Source organism: Mirounga angustirostris, unplaced genomic scaffold (genome assembly GCF_029215605.1).
Source record: "Mirounga angustirostris isolate CCGP_5_RB_7025 unplaced genomic scaffold, mMirAng1.0.hap1 SCAF_10, whole genome shotgun sequence".
In the NCBI taxonomy this organism is placed as follows: Eukaryota; Metazoa; Chordata; class Mammalia; order Carnivora; family Phocidae; genus Mirounga; species Mirounga angustirostris.
Genome location: NW_026991718.1, coordinates 83,432,374 through 83,459,667, shown reverse-complemented (window position 1 = coordinate 83,459,667; position 27,294 = coordinate 83,432,374). Strand labels below are relative to the sequence as shown.

The window sequence follows — 27,294 nt, the reverse complement described above, 5'->3', positions numbered from 1 at the left end:
AAAAAAGTCAGATTTTATGCTTCTTGATCTTGGAAACTTTCTGTCCATTTTTGTCAAAGGATGAAGCAAGAGTGAGAGCCTGGAGAGAAAGGGGACAATGGAGAGGCTTTACCTTTCTTTTCACTTTTGAGAGTTTATTTCTTGTGCTAGTTGAAAAGGAGAGACTCGAAGGAGAGGCAGTGAGTGTTCAGAAACTGGTAACAGCCAAATGACTTGCTCGGGAGCCAGTGGGACGGAAGTCAGAGGAGAGGCAGGACCTCAGTCAAATGTGCTCCTCATCTGAATGGGCCAGCCACACCATTGCCTCCGACTTTGGGCACATTAGTTAGCCTCTGGGCCTCAGTTTCCTCGCCTGTGAAACCCACCTATGTTGTTTCCTTTAGTCCCATCAGACTTCTTAACACTGACATTGCCACATCCTCAAAGGCCATGGACTCAACCTACTAAAGCTTGGCTTTCCTGTTGCTCCACGGAAATGGATCTCCAAAGTCACCAACAGCCTCCATATCACTTTGTCCAGTGGACCCCCAGCAGTCCCTAGCTTATTCAACACTACTGGCATTCCTCCTAGAAATACTTCAGTGCTCAGCATACCCATCCTTACCCTGCATCTCTCCCCCACCTCCCAGAGAGCCTTTCTCAGTCTTTACGCACCTCCTCCTCTGCCTGCCCCTTAAACCTGAAAGGCTGTGGGAACTTGACCTTTAACCCACTCCCCACAATCCACAAGCCTTCTTGGATAACTTACTCATTCTACTTTGGTTGTTTATTGTTTGTTTTAAATGACCTTTGGCTTGTGGTTCCTATGTCCATATCTCCAGTTCTTACCTTCCTCCTTGAATCTCGTGTCCATACAAGATTTAAAAAGCTTTTTGTATGGCTGTCCCCAAAGTGCCTCAGTTTTAGTAGGTCAAAACGGAATTCATCAAATTTGACTTTTCTATTTTCCTGAAGATGGTGGTAGCTTATAGTTACCTAAGTCAGGAGGCTGAAATTATCTTAGGCTCATCCTCTGTATCTAATCATCTATAACAATTTCTACTGATTTGACATCTTTAAAATATTCTTGAAACTGACACTACCTCCCCATTCCTACTACTACCACACTGCCTTCTTTTAACAGGACCAACACAGCAGCCCATGGTCCTAGGTTGGGCTTCCCAGGAGGAGATTCTGGAAGGAAGTGGGAAAATGGGACAGGGAAGAGGAAGAAGGTACAAAGGACATGGTTTCAAGCCAAGTGCCAGCTGCAGCCTGATCCCACAGAGGTGCACTTGAACGTAGACTCTGCCTTGGTTTGATCCAACTTGAGGAAGGGAGCTGGGCTCTCAACATTCCCACATCAGTCAGTCATTGCCAAGGACACACTGGGAGAAGGAGTAAAGGAGCCCCAGTAGCCCAAGGGCTGTCCACACAGAAACAGTAAAAGGGATCCAAAGGGACCCAATGGGGTCTAGGCAGAACATTGACACCATCTCCTTACACCTCCTAAATGAGCATGTGGTAGATTTCTATACTTCAGCCAAATTTATCTACCAAAACCAAAGAACTGGCCAGGTCAGTCTCCCACTTAAACCCTTTCAGTGACTTCCAACCTCTTAGCAGCACTCTGTGGAAACTGGCTTTCTTCACCATCCTAATAGGTATCAGAATCAGACAGGGGGAGGGCGACTGTGTTAAAATACAGCATGGTCTCCTGAAGATTCACACTGCACATGAGCTCATTAAAGCCTCTGAAAAGTCCTGCATTAAAGAAACCCATTCACTTGTTCAGCCAGGGAATTACTAGCCTTATCTGACCTTAACTTGAGTGCTTGCTTGTGTGTGTCTTGTGGGAGGTACCTCTTAACACACCTCTGTCAACAGACCTTGGGGGGAAGTGTTGGCCTAGAGGATAAAGTTCCTCAGCATAGCACAGAAGTCTCTCCATGGGCTGCCCTCACCTCCTCTCAGCCTCATCCCTGACTCTAGTAATGCCGAACTGTGTCCCAACCCATGACATACACCTTGACGTGTCGCAGGGGCCTCTGTGTCCCATTTGTGCTGTACAATTGAGCTTTCTGTCAAAGCTCAGGTCTATTGACACCCCTTCCAGGAGGCCTTCCTAAGATCCTATATCAGGCAGGATTCTCCAGAGAAACTGCATCAGATTACGGAGACCAAGAAGTCCAAAGATCTGCAGGGTGAGTAGATATGCTAGACCCTTAGGAGAGCTGATGTTTCTGTCTGAGTCCTAGAGCAGGGGAAAAAAACCTGAGGGTCTAGCTTGAAGGTAGTAGGGCAGAAAAATCTCCTTACTCTGCAGAGTCAGAGTTCTGTTCTATGTAGGCCTTCAAATGATTGGATGGGGTCCACCCCACTAGGGATGACAATCTGCTTTACTCAGCCTACTGACTCGCATGTCAATCTCATCCAAAAACACCCTTACAAAAATGCCCAGAATAATGTTTGACCAACTATCTGGGACCCCGTGGCCCAGTCAACTTGATGCATGAAGTTTACCATCACAGACCTAAGGGCATTTCTTGTGTTCCCATCACTTTTTACACATACAATTTCTATACCTTTTTTTTTTTTTTTTACCATCCTCACCATTTTTAAGTGTACAATTCAATAGTGTTAAGTGTGCTCACATTGTTGTGCAACAGATCTCCAGAACATTTTCATCTTGTAAAACTAAAACTCTGTACCCATTGAACAATAACTCCCCATTCCCTTTTCCATCTGCTGCCAGTCCTGGCAACAACCATTCTATTTTTCTTTTTTTTTCCTCAATGGATTCAATGACTCTAAGAACCTCATGTAAGTGAAATTATTCAGTATTTGTCTGACTTATTTCATGTAGCTTTAATGTCTTCAAAGTTCATCCATGTTGTAGGATGTGTCCTCCTTTCTTTTTAAGGCTGAGTAATAGTCCATTGTGTGCATACACCAGATTTTCTTTATCCTTTCATCCATTGGTGGACACGTGGCAACTTCTACATTTTGACTTTTGTGAGCCATGCTGCTGTGAACACGCATGAGCAAACATTCCTTCATGATGCAGGTTTCAATACCCAGAATTGGGATACACTTTCCATATCTTTACTCAGACCAGATCATACTGGACTCTCATCTTGACCAAGCTGCCTTCCTCCCTTTCGGTCACACTGGACTTTAAGCTTTGGGGGGGAGGGGCTGAGCTTGATTCATGCTGCCAGCATGATGGTAAATCACTCAGCAAATAATAATTTCCTGCCCAGGAGTTTCCTTGTGCCCAACCCCCTCCACCTGATTTCTCTGAGGAGGACATCATGAGCTTTCGATGTCAGAAGAGTCCCATGTTCCAGGATCATTCACAAATTCTCCATTTCAAAGATTAGGATTCTGGGTGAGCTGGGAAAAAGGATTCTAACTAAAACCATGAGGGAGAGACAAGGGCTATTAAGATGTGCTTGGAAAGAATTGAGAAAAAAAACGTTGCATGTTACACTTTGTTTTCTTTAAAAGATGCTCTAAGTGGGACGAAATCCGTCTTTGATAATACTGTTTCTAAAGTTATAACATGTTTTTATTTTTTAAAGTTATGTCTTAAGACTTTAACTCAAAGACAATATTAGGAAATTATGCTGATGGCCTTTAATCTTGTCTACAGTTTAGGACACAGAGGGTGGCAGTCTGCCTTAATTTTAGGATCAGTTGTAGTGAACAAAATGAGAATGAATGAGTCTGAACATCTAAAGTGATGATGGCAATATGCACACGGGGGTCCATTTGTAATTCTTCCATGGATGTTCACACTACTGCCCCTCCCACCGTGCCTTCAATTTCACGAGGATTTCATCATCAAGACACAGGTTCAGGGCCAAAATGGCGGACATGTTGTAAATGATGAAATGGAATTTGGAAACCTGAGAATAAGAGTCTTCTTCGCATGGTGTCGAGACATCTTACCTGAGGTTGACTTAATGTGCAGTGTGCCACTTCCCAAAAGAACGAGGCATGCTTCTACTGTGGAAATTTTTCAAACGCTCGAAGCTGTGATGGCTGCCTCCTGTGTCTGGCTGTGTAGCACAGTGGGTTTCGAGTCCATTGAATGACTCACTTCCCTGCTCCTCTCCTGCATGCTTCAGCATTTCCCTCGTCCTGTGGGGACCCCCCGGTTGCCAGCATCACAGAAGCACAAGCCAATACAAGGAGATGCACATACTATAAACCTCCCTCTGCTTGTCTGTGCCAAGAAATCCTTCTGGTCTGAGTAAGACAATCCAACGTGTTGGGTTTAGACACCAACATCAGCCAGCAGTGTCCTAATAGGTGACACGTTTCCCAGAGATGTGCAGTTAGAATAGACTTCAAAAGGCATCGGCCTCAGAAATCTTCTGGCAGGTAGCTTACCAGCCTTCAGAGCACTGTCTGTGGAAGGACTAGCCCTACCAGACACTCTCATTTTGGCTGTGTGGCCCCAGGTCCAGTTGGGGTTATTTCCCTCGGCTGGGCACATGCCCATTATTGTCAGGGCTGTGAAAGGAGGCAGACATGCCGGGCTTCTAGAAGGCGGAGGAGTTGCCTGGGTTTAAAACTTCTCAGGTCTCCTTCCAGCTGGCAAGCTGTTTCTGCTTCGGAGACAAAACTCTGATGCTGCCCTCCCACTTTCCTGTGTCCTGACCCTGGTGTGAGCATTCATCTCTGGGCTCTGCCTCCCCCCCAAATCACACACGTGGCTCCCAGACCCGCTGGGGGGGGGGGGGCACGTGGTCGTTCCAGGATCCCCACCCCAGCCTGGTAGCCAGGCCAGGGATCCTGGCATTCCTCATCCTCTGGAATGTCCCTTCATTCTGGTTAACTTGGCCCCAAGCCCTTGTGGTAGAAATGAGGCAGGAGTCAGCTTGTTCTTCTGGCAGGGACACCAGGGAAGGCTCCTGCCGAGCTCTAGCTTGGTTACCTGCTCCCACGGAAGAGTGAGCTGTGTGCTTTTCCAGTCGGACTCCCCAGGCAGCTCCAGGACACCAGTGGAGTCCACGATGGACCAGAGGCAACTCCTGGGTGACTCTGCTTATCATCCTTCTGCCTCCTCTTCCTGGGATCAAGAGCCTTGATGGGCATTTAAACCATAACATCACATTATCTACAGCGCATCATAAATAGGACTCTAGAGTAGCAGACCAAATGGTAACTTTTGCTAGTCCTACACACAATGACTTGAACAATTCTTGTACGAAATGTGCAATTTACCATTACCTCAGGGGCTGATGTAAGAAGCTGCCCTCGGCCCTCCCCTGCTTTGCTCCTCGGCCCTCCCCTGCTTTGCTCCCTCATTGGGCTTGTAATGTTGTGGCCTCCCTCGGAATGGCCAAAGCGGAGTGTGCAGCTGGGTCATGGGAGTTTGGGGGTAACTTCAGCGTCTTCCTCTGAAACCATTCCTGACTTCCAGGGAATAGTAGCCTGAGCCTTATTTGTCCACATGAATTAACCAGCTAAGTGCTGGTGCCTTGCCTATTTCCCAGGTGGAAGGAAGCCTGCTTTTACCATCTCTTTCTTCTTCTCTCCCTCACTTCTCTGTTTTCTTATGCACAGTGTCCTTTTGTTCTCACTGGGACTGTTCTTCCCGGCAGGCCTCTGTGGCCCCTTCTCTCTGTCCCAAAGCTTCATTGCAGAGACATTCTCCTCCTTTGAGCCACAGCCCCCTCTCTGCCTCCTTGGCCCGCAGGGAGGCACCCCGCATTGTTGGGGGCTGCCGCAGGCTCTCCTGGCCTCCCTTGTACCAGTCCTCTGTTCTGCCCCAGTACCATGTGGGGTGCAGAGCCCCCTAAAACCGCATCTCCTCCTAGAGTCTGAGACAGAAAGAAGAAATGAGTCTTCCAAAGACTCTGTGTCTAAATTCACACCCACCTCACTTTCCTACACAAAAAATGCCACCATATCAGCAATCAAAAACAAAAGACAGAAAGAAAAGAAAACATTTGTTATAACAGTGATAATGAACGATAGCTCCTCTGAACTCTGCATTCCAGAATCTGGGATGTCAAGTTTACATTCATTGACTATCAGCCCAATTAGTTCTGCTCAAACAAGGACTCTGCCCTCCCTCTGCTTGTGCATGCCCCTTGCAAGGGAGCAAGAAAGACCCATCCAAAGTAAAGGAGTCCTCACGGCAAGCCCACCTGGCCACGTGAAACGGTGCTTCTCCCAAGTGAAAGCATGGTTCGCAAGAGCAGGGTGCTGGTCCCCATCTCGGCCAGGGGATGGCCGCTCTTACTGCCTGGTGATGTGCAAGTCAAAATTAGGACCGCATGACTTGGAAAGCTGCATAGTCGTCTCTGGGAGTGCAGATGGCCACGGTGAAGGCAAGTACAAGCTTAGGAATCTGGTCTACCTTTGGGAAGGATTATCCATTAACAATATGCGTGAATGAGGGAAATACACCAGTTTTTCTTTCTGAGTAACTCCACCATAAAACAGGTATGGTTTGAAAGGGATGAGCTGTGTGCTCCTACGTGGGCTCATCTCTGCAGCCTACTGATCTAAAGCCCGCTTTGGGGGTCAGGATGCCCCTCTCAGAGGCTGGAGCAGAGCTGTTATCACTAAAGAGGCTCCTGCAATTAAACCTGCTTTGACAAATGGCCCACCAGACACACTCATGCAGGTGCAGAGGACAGACCTTTACCAGTTTCCCCGGGAGACAGAATTTTTGTTTTGTATGCTCCCGTTTGGACAGACAGACTGTCTTAAAGTATTTAATAGTGAGTCAGGCATGCCCCAGCCATAATTTTAAGACGTGAATTCATTACATTTGGTTGCTAAAAATGGAGGCTGTGGCTTCCGTTGGCATGACCACTTCCAGGTCTTCCCTCAGGGAGCTGCCTTCTGCACCTAGGGCCCAGGCAGGGGGTGGCAGGGGCCCATCTGGGGCAGCCCCCTCCTCAGGAAGAGCTAGACACTCAGAGACAGAAGTGCGAAGGTCCATGGGTTGACCCCTGCCGCCTGATTTCCTGCTCACAGTACCTATGGAAGGTACTCCTGGGGGGACTCCAGCTAATGCGGGAAGAACAGCTCCTGGTTCCCTTCTCCCCCTGCTGGAGAGGACAGACCCTCCACTTTTCTTTTCTTTTTTTTTTTTTTTTTTAAGATTTTATTTATTTGTCAGAGAGAGAGCAAGAGAGAGAGAGAGAGCACAATCAGGGGGAGCGGCAGTCAGAGGGAGAAGCAGGCTTCCCGCTGAGCAGGGAGCCGGATGTGGGGCTCGATCCCAGGACCCTGGGATCATGACCTGAGCTGAAAGCAGATGCTTAACCAACTGAGCCACCCAGGCGCCTCTCCACTGAGCTTTAATGCAAGTGCTTGCAAGTCAGATCTCCGTGCAAAGCCCAGATAATGGAACCGCCCAAATGGGCAATAGGGTTGATTTGTTTGGTTCAAGTAGGCCCATATGAGCCCTTGTATGACAGCCCTATCTTGGTTTAGGCATTTTCAGGATACCCAATTTGAATTCAGACTACTGACCAAGATGCAGAGAATACAGAAATGAATGTGTCTAACCCTGCCCAGAAGGGACTCCCACTCTTTCATTTGTTGTTATAAACAAGGGAAAGATGAGACAGTATGGAATGGTCAAAAACAAGGGATGGGTACTCGAGGTAGCCTTCGCAGGGGAGAAGGAGTTCAGGGGGCTGAACAGAGTGTGGAAAACTCTCTTGGCTCAGGGGCAGAGGTGGAGCATGCAGGAGCCAAGAGACCGGGTGGGAAGGGGTCTCAAGGACCTCCTGACTTACATGGGAAGCCCCTGTTCTCCTGACTTGATGACTTTCCAAACATACTCTCAAAACAGAAAACCTCCAAGCATTTCCTTCCTTTGCTCTCAGCCTGACCTGGAAACTCAAGGGACCCGTGATGATATAGGGAAATGGGCACGCCACACAGACAGGGTGGGAGACAGAACTGGGTCCCTAAAATGGTAACAAGGTCAAGGAGCCAGGTTGTGGTAAGGCCATTGGCAAGGGGAAAGCGTAATTTCAGATTGTAGAACTGAAAGCAGAGAAAGACTGCGGGGGCGGGGGGGGGTTGCAGGAGGGAAGAAAGAAAGAAAGAGAGAGAGAATGGGAGGGAGGGAGAGAGAGAGAGGCAGGAAGGCAGGGAAAGGAAGAGGGATTTACTGAGTTTAAGGACGACTAATGAATAATTTGGGTATCTGACAATGATTTGTCCCTGGAGTCCCTCCATCCCTGCAGGAGGCAATGACTAATCTGGAAGAGTTACAGAGTCATTCCTCAGCATCTCTAACTGTGCAGAAGTTTCCAAAAATATGTGTGCGGTTAGGATGGCCCAGAATTTGAAAAGATTCTTTGGGGGGCAAATCATACTGCCAGCATCCTGCAAAGGTCAGACATTTTAGAAAATCTTTTTCTGGTCTCCCAGCCATCAGGGACCATTGCAATGCTGTCCAGCAAAGCCTGGTTGTCCCAGAAGCTCTGCCGTGACTCTCAGGCCCCATGTTAAAGCACCTTCTGAAACAGGTAGAAGACAGCCCTTCACTTGTGTTCTTAGCAGAACATAAAGCAACAGAAAGTACAGCTCTTTGTCACATGAACCTCACCTACCACACTGCACGATCATTTCTATGGTATGAGACATTTTGGAAAATTTTCAGGGATTGATTAACCATAAAAATAACTTGAAGAAGGACTAAATAATTTCAAATAACCCTTTAAGGTGAGAAGAGAGGCCATCCTTTGTTTCAGAGGTTAAGTAAAGAGGACACACATGTGGGTGGTGCACACACACAGCTCCACAGGGGTGCCTGGGCTGGAGCCCAGTGCTCCCCTCCCCTCCTGGCAGCCCAGGCTCTTCCTAGCTAGATTTTCTCTTAAGGACCCTGATCCAAGTGGAAGTAGTACAGAAAGGACTTGAGGGGCAGGGACGGCGCACTGGGGATTTTAAAGTTGCGGTGCTGACTCATAAAGTCAGTTCACAAAGAATACTTGTGACTTCAGTGTGGTTCAAAATCCACATTCTGAGAACCAAGAGGGCATGAGATGCTCCCATTTCAGGGACTCCAGGAAGAACTGGCAGAGGCTACCCGGAAAAGCGCTTCAGGGATTTTAGGGAGCAAACATGGTTCATTCAAAATAGGATTTTGCTAGGTTTGCGCAGACCTCGGGCGTTTACACTTTTCAATGGGTTTTGGAAAAGCAGACAGAGGGAAAACAGAGTAAAACTGTTGGCAAACAGAGAAGCGACCGGGTTATTGCAGAAAAGGGCTGAAATCAGAGACAAAAAGATCTCAAAGAAGAAGCAAACGTTTCCAGGGCCCACTTGAGAAATTGTTTTCATCTGAAATAGTCCAGCAACATTTCCTGATCCACAACTGGCCTCTGAGCCTCACAGAAGTGAACCGCAGTGCGAATGGTTTCATTTTATTGGCCGTGAGGCTGCCAGATAGAACCTTTCTTAAATGACTTATCAAAGCCACAATGGAAACTTGTATGAAATGCTCCAAATCAGCTTTAACCAATGATGGCAGATTCAGAAAATCATGGAGTTGTTTGTGGATTTGGCTCGATGTCAGGCATATTTTGAGGTTTTGAACGTGGTGACTATTTGCATCCATTAAATCAGTTTGTAAAAAAGAACAAAGAAATGGGATATGGAAACTCTGCGTCTTAAGAAAGAGCCAAGCTTTTCTCCCCTAACCAGAGCAAAAGGGGGTGGGGAGGCAAAGAGTGTGCATCTCCCGAAAGACTGGGCTTTTCCTGAAAGTCTTAACAGGCACAGGGGCAACATTTGGGCACCTACAAGAACAAAGCTGTAACCAGACCAAGATCCTTCGGTTTGCTCCAGGGGACACTGGCACCGAGCTCAGGGGCACAGGAGGTGAGCGCTCTGTCTGCATGGTCATCTTTGATAGAAATGTTCTCTCTCCACCCAGGCAAATCGTGCTTTTAGAAAAAGTGAGCCCAGGCGTCTGAGCCAGCATACTGGGGTGGTGCTGTGTCATGGGGAGGCGTGCACAGACCTGCCCCCCACCCTGCGCCCTTCCCGGGAACAGAGCAAGAACTCAGGTCTTACCACCAGCTTTTATGATCTTAGACACTCACCCTCCAACTATCTGAGGCAATTAAGAATGATTACCTCTGAATCAAGGGCAAATCATCCAACAGCTTCCTGCCCCAGGTTTGAGTGGGCAGAGCTGCCTGTGAGAAGTTCTGCTCGTGAAATGGGAGGAGTGCTGTAAAAATCCTCATCAAAATGGTCAGTTAGGGTAGGGGACATGGGGACATCTGAACTTCCGCCCCTGTTTTCATGGGTTCCCTTTCTTCCCGGTGCTGGTGAGGTCTCCTAGTACCTGCCAGGTGGCCAAGGTCAGGAGGAGACCCCGGCCTGACCGCCCCCTTGCCCACCTTGTCCCCCCACCCCAGGTCTGACCACGCTTCTAGAAGCTGTGTCTTCCTCTCTGGGCCTCCAGGAGGAGAGAATTAGGTTTCAGCTTTGGTACCAGTGACACACAGGCTGCAAGGATTTACCTTGTAAGTTTTGTACTTTGTGTCTCCCTCCCATGAAGTACCAGACAGAGTAATACTTGTGATTGGATTTTCGAGTTCATTTCTACCTGTGCTTCCCTCCCGTGAAGTGTCCGGCAGAGTAAGTAATACTTGTAATTGGATTTTAGAGTTCCAGTTCCCAGTCTGTATTTAGTGTATCTGTTTCCATGCCTCCCCCCCCACCCCCGGAACTAAGTCTGGGTTTCTGGTAAATTACTGAGTCCAGAGTTGGAAGCCCTGGGGAGTATTTTACCTCAAGGCACAATTAGTCATCAGAATTACCTGCAGGGCTTGTTAAAACACAGGGAATGTTTTACTTCTAATCAGTTTCTGGGTGATCCTGATGCAGCTGGTCCAGGATCACATTTTGAGAACCACGTCCTATGCCATATGGCCTTCCTTTTCTTTTCCTGCTTCTTAGCTACCCCATCCCTGAAACCTCCCCCCATGAAAGAGGAAGAAGTCAGGCTGATGCTGGCTGGTGGGGGAATTACAGAATTGAAATTAACAAGAGAAGCTTGAATTACTTGAATCACCTGTAAGAGTTGCCTCTATGCCCTTCCCAGGAAATATAATTTCTTAATTTCTTTTCTTCCACGAATTAACCTTTTATCCATAGCAGGTAATTTTTCTGTCAAAAAGACAATCTTTTATCTTTAGAATACAATCTCAACTTTAATCCTTCCTTCTGATGAGAATTAAGTCCGTTTCCTTCCCTTTTTTATTGAGATATAATGAACATATAATATTATGTTAGTTTCAGGTGCATACCATGAGGATTCGATAATCGTAGATATTGTTAAATGATCACCACAATAAGTCTAGTTAACATCTATCACAGTTACATTTTTTTTCTTGCGATGAGAGCTTTTACAATCTACTCTCTTAGCAACTTTCAAATCTACGATACAGTGTTATTAGCTATAGTCACCATGCTGTACATTACCTCCCCAGGATTTACTTATTTTATAACTGGAAAATTGTAACTTTTCACCACCTTCACATTTCCCTCTTATTCTGAATTCACCTCCCCTTTACTGTCAAACAAAATACCCATGGAATAAAAGCTCAAGTTTACTGAGGGCCTACTATGTGCCAAGGACTTCATTAATACTGTTTAGCGATTTACATGAGCCATCTCGAAGGATCTTCCCAAGAATTTTGCAAAGTATATGTTATTCACCCATTTTACATATGAGTAGTTTGAGGGTTAGGGAGATTTTGCGGTTGCCCGAGGCCACCTCAGTAAGTCCCAGGCCAGGTAGGACAAGGATTCAAATCCAGACCTGATTCCAGAGATCAAGTTATATTGTCATAGCATTCTATTTTCTATAATATTTATCTGCTATACTGTAAAGTAATCAACTACAAAGTGAAAGATTTGCCACATATTAAGCAAGTCTTCTGTGATCCACCGTTCATTCAGTATCTGTTTTTATTAAGTACATACTATGTGCCATGCGCTATAGTTAGGCCCTGCGAATACAATGGTATAAAAGATAGAACTCTTCAAAATACATTTTACCAGACTATCTTATAAAAATGTATTTTATTTTATTTTAAAGATTTTATGTGTGTATTTATTTATTTGAGATAGAGAGAGAGAACGCATGCACGAGCACGCAGGGGAAGAAGCAGAGGGAGAAGGACAAGCAGACTTCTGGCTGAGTGGGGCTTGATCCCACTACCCAGAGATCAGGCCCTGAGCTGAAATCAAGACTGAGCCACCCAGATGCTCCTAAAAATTTATTTTTTTAAAGATTATATTTATTTATTTGAGACAAAAAGAGAGAGCATGAGCAGGGGGAAGGGCAGAGGGAGATGGAAAGAAAGAATCCTCCAGCTGACTCCCCAGTGAGAGAGGAGCCTACATGGGCTCCATCCCAGGACCCTGGGATCATCACCTGAGCCAAAGGCAAACACTTAACCGACTGAGCCACCCAGGCGCCCCAAATTTTAATTTTAAAATAGTTTGTCCTTTGATTCAAATTGTTCCCAAAAGTGCATACCATTCAGCTCAGAATTGTATTCCTTCTGCCTCTATTTCTAGCAAACTTCCTTGATGTTCTATAAAGTCAGTTTAACAAACTTTGTTACCTATTTGTCTTAAAAGAGCATGTGTTGCTTTAATTTTTAAAATATTTTTATTTTTTGAATGAATGATATATTTATATAGTTCAAAATTTAAAAGAAACAAAAGGGTATAGAGTAAAACTTAATCTCCCACTCCTGGCCCCCAGCTCCCCAGATCTCCCCAGAGGCAACCACTAGTATATGTATATATTGTCTTCCTCCCTTCCTTTCTTTTTTTTTTTTTTTTAAGATTTTATTTATTCATTTGAGACACAGATACAGAGAGAGAGAGAGAGCATGAGCAGTGGGAGAGGCAGAGGGAGAGGAAGAAGCAGACTCCCCGCTGAGTCAGGAGCCCGATGTGGGACTCGATCCCAGGACCCTGGGATCATGACCTGAGCCGAAGGCAGATGCTTAACCATCTGAGCCACCCAGGCGCCCCCCTCCCTTCCTTTCTTAACACAAATATTTGGTTACTATTTACTTTTCTTTTCTTCTTTTTAACAGTTGCATATAGAAATAACTCTAAAATGTACCATACAATATTTAACTAGTCCCTGTTGATGAACATATAACATGCTCCAATATTTTGCTATTATGAAGAATTCCACAAGGACTACTCTTGTATGTTTATCAATTTACACATGAGCAAGTCTATCTGTAAGATAATTTCCTGTAAGGGGAAGCGCTGGGTCAAAGTCAAATGGTATGTGCATTTGTAATTTAAAAAATGTTCCATTACAGAGTTTTTCAAGCATTACAAAAGGAAAGAGACTAGTATAATGAACCCCTACACACCTGTCACCCAACTTCCAGTTGTCATTAATCCATGACTGATATTATTTCATATATAAATATATATATGGGCATAAAGATAGATGGATAGATAGATAGATAGATAGATAGATAGATAGATAGATAGATATAGATATATTGGCCCTATTCATTCCCCTCACCTCAAATTATTTTGCAACGATTTCAGACATAATGTTATCTCATTGGTAAATATTTTGGCATTATTTCTGAAAGCTAAGGGTTTTAAGAATGTGTGTGTGTGTGTACCATTTCATTATCACACCTAAAATAAATTCATAATAACTTTTCAATGTCATCCACTATCTTGTTAGTGTCACACTTCCCCAAACTGTCTCATGAAAATTTATTTTTGAAATGGTGTGTTCTTTGTTTCAGAATCTCTTCAAGTCCACCCTATTCATTGCAGCTAGTTAAGCCTTTTGATCCCCCCCCTCAGCTCTCCCTCTCTGTCTCTGGAAGATCATTCTGTAACTTGCAACTATACAGACAACAAATCTAGATAACTGTCAGAGGGAAAAGGCTTGTCTACACACATTTTGCTCAAGATACTGGCCTGCTTTGACTGTGAGTGGGAGTGCAGGTCTGGAGCCCACACTTCTGTCCTTGGTGAGAACCTGTGAGGTTCAGGGAGGAATGGGGGAAGGAAGACTGGGTTCCGCACATCCAGTTCTGACTGGGCTCACTGCTGTGGCCAGTCTCAGCGCTCTGGAGGGCAATGGAGTGACTGGTGGGATGAGGGGCATTTCCTGCCCTGCGAGCTACTCGCATGGCATCTGACAGACTCCAGGTCAAATCCCAGCTGGCATAATTATTCTCAGGAGGCCTTGAACAAATCTCTCTGAGAAATTTCTAAGGTGAAATTTCCTCACCTTAAGACGGGGGTATTAATCCTTATCTTCAAGGGGTGAGACTCAAACGATAGAACATGTAGAGTTAGAGCTCAATGAGTGTAGCTAGTATGACTCTCTGTGATTCCATGATGGAGACCCACAGAGAGTCTCAAATACCCCCAGACATTGAGCATCAACCAAGAGAAAAGAATCAAATAGCTCTTCCTTCTGGGAGGCCCACTGATTGTTAAATATAACATGCCTGCCCACGGTACTCCCGCTCTCCCTCTGCTATCCTCCCCTCCGCTCATCTTCCCCCGAGTCGGCAGGCAGGGCAGGCTGCCACCCACTCGAGAGCAAACATTTCTATCCTGATGCCCGCTTTCCTGCGGGTTGAGGGGTGCCATCTGTCCCTACCAAGTGTGGGCTTCAGGCCCAGGGGCTGGGCTTTCAGTGCGGGAGGCACTCTCTGCAGCTCACCTTTGTTTTCTCGCCCCGAGGGAACAACAGAACCTCTGAACAGCCCTCTGGCCCCAGCCTAGGGGAACAAAGAACCTGGCATTATCCATTCGCTCTAGCCATCTGCTCGGCTCATTTCGGGACAGAGAGGGGTCTGCGGGGTAAGGCGAAGAAGCCCACGGTGCACATACATCCCAGGCCCTGGCCTCCTGCCGCGGCAAGACCGGATCAATGGTCCCGGTTCCGCACCCCAGCCCGCCCCCACCCGTTCTCGGGCTTCGGCTGGCGTCGCGTTCCCCGGACCCGGGCGGAGAGTGCGGGCGTGGGGAGACCCCTGCCACTCCGCCCCGGCGTGGGGAGACCCTGGGTGGCGGCCGCAGCGACCCGCGCACGGCCCTTGCCCTCAACTCTGTCCTATGAGCCCACGCCAGGCACGGAGCTCCGGTAACCCCCGCGCGTTAGAGACCCAGGGGGATCGGAGCCCAAAGCACACAAAGAGTCGGGGTCCACTTGCGCCCCGGCCACCGGGAGGCCGAAGGGCGCCCGCCCCCCCGCGCCCCCACGCCCCCACGCCGCTGCCCGCGCCGCCGGCGTCTCGGAGGCGTGCGTCTCCTTATATGGTCAAATGACACGGCGGGGGTTCTCTCGGGCGGGAGCCGCGGCGCTCCGCCCGGACGGCCGCCCCGCCGCAGCCCCGCGCCGCCGCCGCCTTCGCCCCGGGACGCCCGCCTGGTCCCCAGAGCCCGCCCGCGCCGCACGGTGAGTGCCCTCCCCCCGCGCCCCCCGCGGGAAGCCGGCGCCTTGGGGACCGGGGGCCTAGCCGCGGGAGAGCCGGGGAGACTGGAGCCGAGACATGGGGGAGACCCGGGAGAGGGGAGCGGAGATGCGGGGGAGACCCTGGGAAAGGGGGACCGAGCCGAGAGGGCGACCCGGGCGGAGGGGAGCAGAACCGTGGGGACACCTGGGAGGGGGAGCCAGGCCTTGGAGGCGACCCGAAGACCGAGGAGCCGAGGTGCGGGGGAGACCGGGGAGAGGGAAGCTGAGCCTTGGAGAGATCCGGGGAGAGGGGAGCGTAGCTGCGGGGTGACCCTGGGCAGAGGGGAGCAGAACCGTGAGGACACCTGGGAGAGGGGAGCAGATCCGTGGGTTACCCAGGGAGACGGGAGCGGAGCCGCGCGGGAGACCCCGAGAAAAGCCGGGTAAGGGCAGCAGAACTGTGGGGACATCAAGGAGAGGGGACCCGAGCCTTGGGGGAGACCCGGGCAGAGGGGAGCAGAACCGTGGGGACACCTGAGGGGAGGGGAACGGAGTCGCAGGGGAGACCCGGAGAAAGGCAGGGTAGAAGGGAGCAGAACTGTGAGGACACCTGGGAGTGGGGAGCGAGCCTTGGGGGAGCCCAAGAGAGGGGAGCTGAACCTTGGGGACACTCGGGGAGAAGGGAGCCGAGCCTTGGGGGAGACCCGGGGGGAAGGGGAGCTGAACCGTGTTGGGGAGAGCCCGGGGGGGGCGCTGTAGGCAGGGACCCACCGCCCCATGCCGGGAGGGAAGACCGAAGTCCGGGTCCTGGCCAGGCTGGTTACCGCGGGGTGGGAGCCGGGCCACTGCCACCCACGGGAGAGCCCTGGGCAAAGGCTGGCCGCAGGTCCCAGCGCGGGGAAGTGACAGCCCCTGCCCTTCCAGGGGGCCAGAACTCGGGAGTGTGAGCGAGTTGTCCCGGCCGCGAGCCCCACGGTTGCCAACGGTTGCCATCTGCCTGTGGGGGTGTCCAGCGCATTTCCCTGCGGTCCAAAGGTGTGGAGCTCCCGATGTGGCCTCAGGCATTGACTCGTGTAGAACTTAAAAGACTGAACCATCAGATTTAAAAATGTGGGCTTATTTTAAACAAGAAAAATTCTGATTCTTAAGTGGTGTCCCGGGGTGATATTTTAGCATACCTGAAATTTTGGGAAGAAAGTGTTCAATGTGGTTTCCTATTTAAATTAAGAATCAATCATGCCTCTTTTCAGATCCCAGTTTGGGTTTCCGTTGGAAATAGTCTAACCCAGTGTAAATGAAATGTATACAGCTGCCTTCCATGATGTGCACGTATGGTGTGCACTCCCTTGCACTTATTTTGGGAGGTAACAAATCACAGGTGGGGCTTATAATCAGGAGACCTGTGTTCGAAACACAGGCCATTTACTTCTTGCAGTTCTGGCATCAAGTACTGGGGACATACCTGAATATTTCAAGGAGGACTTCTGCTGCATATTTTGACTCACAGTTGCTTGTTAAACCACCTCCAGTACTGAAAAAAGTCTGAGTTGTGGACAAAAAAAGCCCTATAGGATTTTGAAAAATAATTAGGCTGGACATCAGGAGGCCTGGGTTCTTCTTTTTTTTTTTTTTTAAGATTTATTTATTTATTTATTTTATTTGAGAGAGTGAGAACGAGGGGAGGGAGGGGCAGAAGGAAAGGGAAAGAATCTTAAGCAGACTCCCTGCTGAGTGAGGAGCCCAACATGGGGCTGATCTCATGACCCATGAGATCATGACCTGAGCCGAAATCAAGAGTCAGATGCTTAACTGTCTGAGCCACCCAGGCGCCTGAGGAGGCCTGGGTTCTATCCCTGTTCTGCATCTAAGGATGCATTACCCAGCCTCTGGGCTAGGGCGGCTTCATTTGTCAACAAGGGGGCTGGAGTAAGTAAGCTTCTCTCTGCCTCAGATGCCATGAGATACAAAGTTCCTTGAGCCTGAGTGAACAAAAAGAGATATTGGATACTTGCTGTGTAGTTTTATTATGAGAATTCCATCAAAGCCCATTTATCACGTGGAATTATCCTGAGAAGCCACTTCCTGAACATGGTTACCTTGAGCAAAATGACCAGGCTCTTCTCTAGTGACCAAGAGCCTAGTCTTCCAGGAGACCAAGCAGGCATTGTGACTTTGGGGTGAGTCACCAGGTACCTCTGTTGTCTTGAGTTGTGGATTTTGACCTTGGCCCCTATGATGGTTAATTTTATGTCAACTTGGCTGGGCCGCAGGATGTCTAGACAATTGTTCAGACATTACTTCTGGGTGTATCTGTGAGGGTTTTTCTGGATGAGACTAACATTTGAATCTGTAGACTGATTGCCCTTCCCAATGTGGGTGAGCCTCATCCAGTCTGTTGAAGGCCTGACCATAAAGGCTGAGCAAGTGGGAATTCCTCTTGCCTGGGATATCAGTCTTTTACAGCCTTCAGACTCAGATTGAAGAGAAAACTAAGCAAGAGGGCACTCCACCTGCCTGACTGCAGAGCTGGGACGTTGGTCCTTCCAGCCTTTGGGCTCGAACTGAAACTCAGCTCATCCTGGGTCTCAGGACTGCTGGCTTTTGAACTGTAACTTACACCACTGGCTCTTCTGGTTCTCAGGCCTTCTGCAGATCTTGGGACTTAATAGCTTCCATAATAGTGTGAACCAATGCCTTGTAACAAATCTCTTTTTTTATATGCGTGTGTGTATGTATGTGTGTATATGTATGTATACATATGTATATATCCTATTGGTTCTGTTTCTCTGGAGAACCTAATACAGTTCTCTAGTAACTTTGCTTAAAAATTCTCCTGCCAGCAGGGCACCTGGGTGGCTCAGTCAGTTAAGCATCTGACTCTTGGTTTCATCTCAGGTCACGATCTCAGGGTCGTGAATTTGAGCCCTGTGTCAAGGCTCCGCACTCAGCACCGAGTCTGCTTGAGATTCTCTGCCTCTGCCCCTCCCCCTGCTCCCTCGCTCACTCTTTCCCTCTCTCTCAAATAAATAAAATCTTAAAAAAAAATTCTCCCACCAGCGATCCGTCTTGCTTTTTAAAGACTCGATGACTACTTGGCCACTGGTGGTGTTGCCTTTCCTCTTGCTGTAAAATACGGCCCCCCTCCTGGAGATCTAATGAGAAGCCTGGGGCAGCTTCCGGGGTCTCAACCATTAGTTCAGTTGTCCTGAGTGGTTCTCACTTGGACATCACGTGTCATCACACTCATCCTTGGCCTTCGTAATCCGTACGTTTCCTGCCCTGAGTCAGTCTGCGGCTTAAGGATCTTTAGGCTCGTGGTACTAAGTGAGGCAGGTGATGTCTGTGCCAGTAAGAGAAGAAGCTGCCCTGTTTTGGGGGTAAAGAAAACGAATATCCCAGGGCATCCTTGAAGCCTGGAGATATTTAGGTTTCCAGTCAGAAAGAAAATGGTTCTGTCCGTGTTTGATGATACAACTTTTGGAGCCAATGAGAATTAGCGAGCCAATGAAGAAGGAAGCCGGAGATGTGCAAGCCTGTCCTGGCAGAATCCCGAAGAAGGATGCTACAGCAGCCCCATGAAGGAGCAGGACCGGTAGAAGGAAGAGGCCAGCCCATCATGGACATTGGGTGTCGCCATAGGAAGAGGCCAGTTGGGGCTCATAGCAGATGGAAGGCCAGGCAGACAGAAAGTAAACAGTGAGCTGCCTTTTGGAGACTGGGGGAGACCGATGAGAGAGAGTGAGCAGATTTCATTTTGTTCCTGTGGAAACAAAGCATAAATAATGTGTTCACATGTTCCCAGGAAGGTGGTGGTAGAGCTATAGGGTGGGGCCTCCCCCAAAACCCCCTCACTGGGGTGATTTATGAGCCTGAGTCAGCCCGCCATTCTAGCGGCATAATTATGCTTGTCTTTCGTTGACTGAACTGACATGTTTTGAGATTAAATGACAAGATGGTATCTTAAAGGTGATTTAAATTCTTTGGGGCTAGAACTATTCTGGAACTCTTTTAGAGATTCTATGTTTTTGTCCAGCCACCCACTACCTAAAACAGTACGTGGAGAATAGTGGTTACTCAATACATTCTTACTGACTGGTTTTAAAAGCTATAGGACATCAAACCAGTATCATCCTTCTTGTATTCATGGACTTAAGGTCAGAAACTTTGCATTTATTATTTTCCCATTTCTTTTCATTATTCAGTATTCCAAAGGTAATCTGGAAGATAGTGGTTTACCTTAGTCAAGCGTTGTCTCAAACAAAACATTCCCTTTTATTTAAAGATTTATTTATTTTAGAAAGGGGGGGAGCCCAAGCAGGGTGGGGGACAGAAGGAGAGGGAGACTCCCTACTGGGCACAGAGCCCGACGACGTTGGGACTCCATCCCAGGACCTGGAGATCATGACCTTAGCTGAAATCAAGTGCGGGCCGCCCAATTGACCGAGTCGCCCAGGGGCCCCTCAACACAGAATGTTTCATAAAACCATCAGAGACAGATCAAGATTTTTTTTTAAGTTTTAGAAAGTTACCTGTTTCTATACCAAATTATAAAACATCGCTGACCCCTGCCCATATATTCTGTAAAGGCTCATTAAATTAATCCTAGACGTTTATCACATAGTAGTAGGCCTCGTCAATCTTACATCTTACCAAGCATCTAAAAATCAATTTCAGGGTGCCTAGGTGGCTCAGTCAGTTAAGCGTCTGCCTTAGGCTCAGGTCATGATCTCAGGGTCCTGGGATCATTGAGCTCCGTGTTGGGCTCCTTACTCAGTGGGGAGTCTGCCTCTCCCTCTCCATCTGCTGCTTCCCCCACTCATGATCTCTCGCGCGCTCTCTCTCAAATAAATAAATAAAATTAAAAAAAATCAATTTCAAATTGATTCTAAATACATACCTATATTCTTTAAAATAGCAAACTCCTTGAACTTGCACCTCTCTTTCGTTCACTGGAATTTTTATGTAAAAGAAACAGTTTAGCTAGACTAATAGAGTGTTAGAGGTGAGCCCTGTTTGTGTGTCCACACATCTGTGCACAGGAAAGCAAAGCGTGCGGGCTACTCTCCAGCTACAGTTGCAGGGGTGAGAGCCCAAGCCCTTGGTCAGAGGATGTTGGATTTATAGGCAAGCTGCGTCCCTGCAGAACATCCAGGGCCTTTCCTTGATATCTGGAGCGTGTCAGGGGATCTAGCACATTCTTCACAGAGATGCTTGGAAGCATCTGGCTGGTTTTTGCTCCTTGACCTGACCAGGCCTCTCCTAGAGGTGCCAGCTGTGTGTTCACAGGGGTGTAGAGTCCAAACACAATAAGAAAGAGTCTACCCACTGTGGAAGCAGCAGTTTATCTGGAAGGGGAAAAGAGGCCAGAGACACAGCAGAAGGAATGAAGCTCGGGGTCTGTTACATTAGAAATTTTAAGAGCGTCGGATGCCAAACCACATTACATTTCAGGTTTGGTATGCAAAGGGGATGGTTCACATAAAACATTCCTCGTTTTCATTCTTGATTTTTGCCCACATGTTTGTACTCCCCATCCATTTGTCCATTCATTCCACAAGTATTTATCAAGTGGCTGACCCTGTGTTTATCACCTGATGGCAAGACCCCCGCAATATGCCTACCTTCACGGCGCTTATGGTTCAGTGGGGGACACAGGTGGTCATGGTGTCGCATGGTGTCATGAAAATATTGCATTTTTAAATACATTCTTTGAAAAGAGCCCACATGCAGCGGGCTGATTTTCTGAATTCTCTCCAAAAAGTCCTGACTGTTGATAAGCAATGGAATTTCCCACCGGGGTCATTTAAAGGTGGATGTGGTTTCAGCAGAGACTGACTTACTGACGCTGTTGCTCGTGTTGTGGGAAGGATTTGGGAATATTTGCAGATTTCTTTTTAAGAATGGACTACGTTAAAAACGGCTTATAAAGCAGGGTTGATAGAAATACTTGGGTCTTGAGGAGGAGGAGGAGGAAAATGGTATCTCTGGGGTCAGATCAAAGTCAGTATCTGAACGGAGCTTTGAAGACAATGCTTAAGGGAGACCTCTTTTGCAACTCAGGCCTTTTTAGACAAGCCCCTGGGGCCCACCAGGCCTCCCTCTGGGAAGGACAGGCCAGGTACCTCGCACTTATGGGCTGGCCAGCCTCTTCCCTGTATACCCAAGACATCCGGTAAAAAAAAAAGGAAAAGAAAATGCATGAGCTTCTGGCTCCTAGCGTTCTTGTGTCTTTCTACCTTCTTTACCCTCCTTTCTTTCTCCTGCCTCTTTCCATCCCTCTACTTCTCCTTCCTCTCTCCTTTCCTCTCCCATTCTCTCTGCTTCTCTTCCGTGTGCCCAGCTCTGACTCTTCCCCACCCCACCCCACCCGCTCCCCGCTTGAACTTTGTTTCACGGTTTTTAAATCTACAGATAAAAATAACCCTCATTTATAAGCCTGGGGACGTAAAGTAATAGTAATGTTGTTGGTAGGTGAGCCTATGCGTCACTGCTCCAGGGCCCTGGGAACCTTTCTTTTTCTACCTGCCCCAAAGCCGGGCCCTCCGGAGACCCCGACCCTGAGAAAGAGTCCTGAGAAAGAGTCCGGTGCCTCCCCGCCTGCAGCCCAGCCCTCGGTGCCCCGGGGCTCACCTCACCCAGAGCAGTTATGGGGGCCTGGAGCCACCCCCTGTCCCCTACTAGCCAGCTTTGTCAAATATCCTACTTGCTCAGAGCCGGAGGGGGAATGACGTCAGAGACTGAGTTAGCCCCAGGCAGGGAGTTCAGGGAGGAGAACTCCAGGACACCGTCATTGGAGTCGGTTCAAGGAAATAGCAAGTCAGCAGCCACGCCTCGTGCTCAGGTGCCTCCTTGCACACCGCGGCTCGCTTCTCGGAGCACTTCTGGGTCCCACATGATGGACAGGACCCTGGGCTAACCTGTCAGGAGGATGCGGAGCTTCAGACGGGGGAGGCGATAGTACTGGAGCAGGTTGAAAGAGCATCCTTACGGATCCAAGATGTCCTATTTTTATTTAAAGAAATGACTCAGAAGTAGACCCCGATACCCTGGAAACATGTTTAAAGAGTCATTGTCCTTGAGTTTTGTCTTCCTCACCCCCACGTGGCATCTCAGCTGGGCCTCATGATGATACCCATTGTCTACAGGGCAGAGCCAAGTTCACGGTCGAGAGTACAGGCCCTCCTTTCTTTGACTACCTTCTCAGCTTCCTGTGCTCATCGTCCTCTGCTCCTCATTACGCCTCTGCCATCTGCCCGCCGGCCCGCAGTATCACCTGGCTTATCCTTGTCCAGTGCAGGGAGACATCTCTGGGGAGCCTGCCCTGCTTTCCCATAGGACTCTCTGTCAGTGCCCTGAGTGTGGAGCTTTATAGTCTGTTTGACACACTGTTGACCCTTGAGCAACAGGGGTTTGAGCCACGCGGGTCCACTTACACACAGATTTCTTTCCCAGTAAACATAGTACACTATAGTAAATGTATTTTCTTTTCCTTTTGATTTTCTAAATGACATTTTCTTTTCTCTAGCTTACTTTGTTGTAAGAATACAGTGTATAATACATAAAATATACAAGTATGTGTTCATCGACTATTTGTATTATTGGCAAGACTTCTGGTCAACAGTAGGCTATTAGTAGTTAGGTTTTGGGGGAGCCAAAAGTTGTATGTGGATTTTTGATGGCTCAGGTGTTGGTTTTTCAAGGGTCAACTGGATATCGGTTTTCCTCCCAGACTACAAGTCCCTTCAGGGAGGGCCTGTATCGTATTCATCTTTGTATCACTAGCACTTTGCATACCATCTGACAATTCCAGCTCTGATGCTTCTGGAATGAATAAATAATCAGGGGTTCTGTAGGGTTAAAAAATGCAAAGTCATGGGGACCTTTTAATGTAGGACAATAGATATGTTTTTCCCATTAAAAAGAAGCTTAAAATTGATAATATAAGTTTAAATACACACATTTAAAAAAAGAATATTCTATTTGGTAGCATCTGCTTAAGAAAGACTTGGTGTTAAATACTTTGTGACAGAAGGGAAGCCCTTCGTTTTCATTTTATTTTATTTTTTTATTTTTTTAAAGATTTTATTTATTTATTCATGAGAGAGAGAGAGAGGCAGAGGGAGGAGCAGGCTCCCAAGGAGCAGGGAGCCCGATGTGGGACTCGATTCCAGGACCCTGAGATCATGACGTCAGCCAAAGGCAGACGCTTAACCATCTGAGTCACCCAGGCGCCCTCGTTTTTCATTTTAGCTTTTGGTCTACTTCCTTTGACTCTCAGGATCTGTGCTTCAGGTAATTCTCTGGGAATCCTGAAGAGGACCTTCTCAGATCAGGCGTTATTCGGCCGTGTTCCTCCTCAGTGACGGGTGCTCATTTTATACCTGAACACATTTGTTTGACAGAAGTGCTCTCCCAATCCTTAAAATTGCAGTGACTTCTTAGAGAAGATAAGGAACCAGATGGGAGAGAGTTCCACCGACAGGAGAATCTCTCATTCAGCCCCTCTGGGCGGGTGGCCGCCACCGCACTAGTCCTGCAGGGAGGAGGCGTCAGGGCTGACGACATTTGTCCCCAGAGAACCTCCATCATACTTTGACTCGATGCAGGGGCTTCCTTGTTCTCCGAGTTTATTCCCGTAGATTATTTCTGCCCCAGTCCCGTGGAATTAGGAGGTAGAAAGCACATAGATGCCAGGTACACGAGCAACATCGTGATCATTACGTTGATGAAAAAATTCACCTGTTTCACTGGCTCAAGAACATAGAAATGGTCTCTGAAGAGATGACTGGTACAGTCTGTATCCCTCCCCTAGCAGGATCTGTACTTTGTCTGAGCCCCCACGGAACCACTTTTTGACTTAGATTGCAAAAAAGATTGCTTTTTTGGGGAATGCTCACGTGGATCTTCTTTTTTTCACTAATATTCTTTTTTTTTTTTAAAGATTTTATTTATTTATTTGAGAGAGAGAGAATGAGAGAGAACACATGAGAGGGGGGAGGGTCAGAGGGAGAAGCAGACTCCCCGCCGAGCAGGGAGCCCGACGTGGGACTCGATCCAGGGACTCCAGGATCATGACCTGAGCCGAAGGCAGTCGCTTAACCAACTGAGCCACCCAGGCGCCCTTTTTCACTAATATTCTTGGGCCCTGCTTTCTCCATCCATAAAACGAGGTAGTTGTAGATAATCTCAGGAATTGTACTTTATAATTTATAAAGTAATTCTACTTTATAGCTCTGTCTCCTTTTGTTGTTCGTATTTCAAATTCTCAAATCACTATTCTTTTACTTTTGTGAGAAGAACAGGCAATCAGTGTCCGGTTCCCCACAGGTAAATGGCAGCCTTTATTGGAAAAATGTATATGTTGGAAAGACAGCTCTCAATTGTGATGACATAAACAATTGCCACTTTCAAGGACCAGTAACTAAGGAATTACAGGAAAACACTGAATCTTCTGCCAACATAACTGCCGCAACCCGAGATGGCCTGAGTACAAAGGATATTTATACAGTGGGTTTCAGAAGAATAATTCAAATGCACAAGAGCCTCATCTTGTAATGTTATCACAAGAATGTCCAGACAATGTTTTCTTTAACTCCAGGAAGAGCAATTTAGAAGGCTAGATCCTGCCACATGGGTCCAGCTGCATGTTTAATACTCTTGGAAAAAATTGTTCTATAAACACAGAAATCACCAAGTACAGAGGCTTGAAGGATATTTCTTTCTTTGCTTACCGTTTTCAGAACCTTGTATACACAAGAGCACAAAATTAATAAACACTATCAAATTTGCTGTTATCATAAACCAGGCAGCAATATTTTATTTACACTACAGGCTATCCTGGAATTTCACTCTTAAATGGTTTGAAAGCACTGAACATCGAACCAAGTGTAATTAGAGTTCGCGAAACATGGCTCAGAGTTACATAGTCAGTCTCCCTAGTGAACACTTTGTAAAACTTTTCACTTTTAGCAAATTAAATATTGCCACTTGAGAACATATTCCTGAAGAAGACTGCGTCCGTGTTTTTAACACCCCGGGGGCACATCTGCCCACCAAGTACGCCCACGGCCTCATTCTTTCCAGCAGTTCCAGCATGCTTGTATGGGGACAGCACTTGAGGCCAAGAAGCTCCTCCCACCTCCCTCCACACCCTCCTCATTCCCCACCCCCACCCCCATCCCTGCACACTCTGTGCGCACCCTGGAAAAATGCAGGATGACTGGCACGGAGATGCATTCCTTTTCCTCTCTGAAAGGCTTGAGGTGTTTTCTAGAGGGCCATTGACCATGGTCACTGCGTTCTCCACTGCGTGATAATCTGTTCTTGGGAGCCAGGCTTCCCCTTTATCCTGCTATCTGAATACCTGAGCAGCGGAAGGATAATCTTTTCATAGCGGAGAAGTGATCCGCCCCCGGGGACATAGGGCAGTTTTTCTAGTGCAAGGGCAGATTGTGCTTCCCAATGTCACATCAAGGTCAAGGGGAATGTTCTTTTGGCGTCTCAGGTTTACCAACTCCGACACCCCCTCCCTCTGGTCGCTGTGGTTTCTTACTCTTCAAATTTATGCATCATAAAGGGGAGCTCATGGAAAATCTTTTTACAGAAATGAACATATTGTTTCTATCCCGGCCTGTCTATTTTGGGGGCAGCGAGAAAGGGACGATGTAAGGCAGCATCACGTGTTTGAAGCGGACACACAGCCCTGCCAGGATGAGAGCTCTAATGCCGGCTCACCCTGGATCCAGAGCCCATGTAGCTTTCTGTGATGGGGTCAACAGTGGGGACTTTGAAGGAAGTGAAATGCGTTCAAACAACAAACTGCCCCGAGGCTAATTTTTTTTTTTTTGTAAGTATCGCTGAAAATCACAACTGTTGAAAGGGTGAGTTTCAGGGGCACCTGGGTGGCTCAGTCGTTAAGCGTCTGCCTTCGGCTCAGGTCATAATCCCAGAGTCCTGGGATGGAGCCCGGCATCGGGCTCCCTGCTCATTGGGGAGTCTGCTTCTCTCCCTCTCTCTCCCTCTGCCTCTCCCCCCAGCTCATGTTCTCACTCACTCTGCTCTCTCTCTCTCTCTGTCTCAAATAAATAAATAAATAATCTTTAAAAAGGGGGGAGTGAGTTTCAGTTCTTCACCCAGAAGGGATCCCATCCCTTGGCTAAAGGTGACAACAGACAGCAGAACGACATCGCGAGGATGCTCACAGGAACCTGCTCTTTCTCTTCTTGTCAACAGGCTGTTGAAGAGCCGGGCGTCACGATGACTGAGCGCTTTGACTGCCACCATTGTGAAGAATCTCTCTTTGGCAAGAAGTACATCCTGAGGGAGGAGAGCCCCTACTGCGTGGCGTGCTTTGAGGCCCTCTATGCCAACACTTGCGAGGAGTGTGGGAAGCCCATCGGCTGTGACTGCAAGGTACCCCTGGGCCTCCCCCGGGTCGCGCCCGCTACTCCGGGATCCCTCAGTGCTCCCCAGAAACCATGAGTTTTTGTGTGGTTTGTGCCGAAGCTCTGACCCTTAGTGCCTATTTAATTCCGTCTCTGATGGGCTTCTCCCCTCCGGCCAAGAAGCCTTTCGGAGCCTCCTCCCTCCACTCCTAATTCCGTAGCACTTGGTGAGTGCATTTCCAGTACATTCACGCTGTGTCCTGAGCACACCTCTTACGTTCTGGCTATTGGTGTCCTGATCGAACACCCCACCCCCACCCCCACCACCTCCCCAGTGAAGGTGTGGCTTTCTAGAGGGCAACGCCGTCTCACTCGTGTTTGCCCTGTGCTGACTCAGGAGTAGCAGGTGCCCCTGAGTAAATACTGGGTGAGTGACCCAGAACGGATTCCCCGATAAAT

General features: G+C 47.9%; 1 protein-coding gene across 4 annotated transcripts in view; it reads left to right on the top strand.

The window, feature by feature from the left end:
* The window catches only part of FHL2 (four and a half LIM domains 2), a 66,914-nt gene that overhangs the window by 18,519 nt on the left and 21,101 nt on the right, over window positions 1–27,294 (top strand). For 2 of the 4 annotated variants that reach the window (XM_045885276.3, XM_045885275.3), the window contains one exon: window positions 26,684–26,863. In XM_045885276.3, the coding sequence (XP_045741232.1) occupies window positions 26,708–26,863 (156 nt within the window). In that variant the 5' untranslated portion in view covers window positions 26,684–26,707. Of the gene's footprint in view, window positions 1–15,315; window positions 15,455–26,683; window positions 26,864–27,294 lie in introns of those variants that run through there. The other 2 variants (XM_045885278.3, XM_045885279.3) reach the window with 2 other exon arrangements.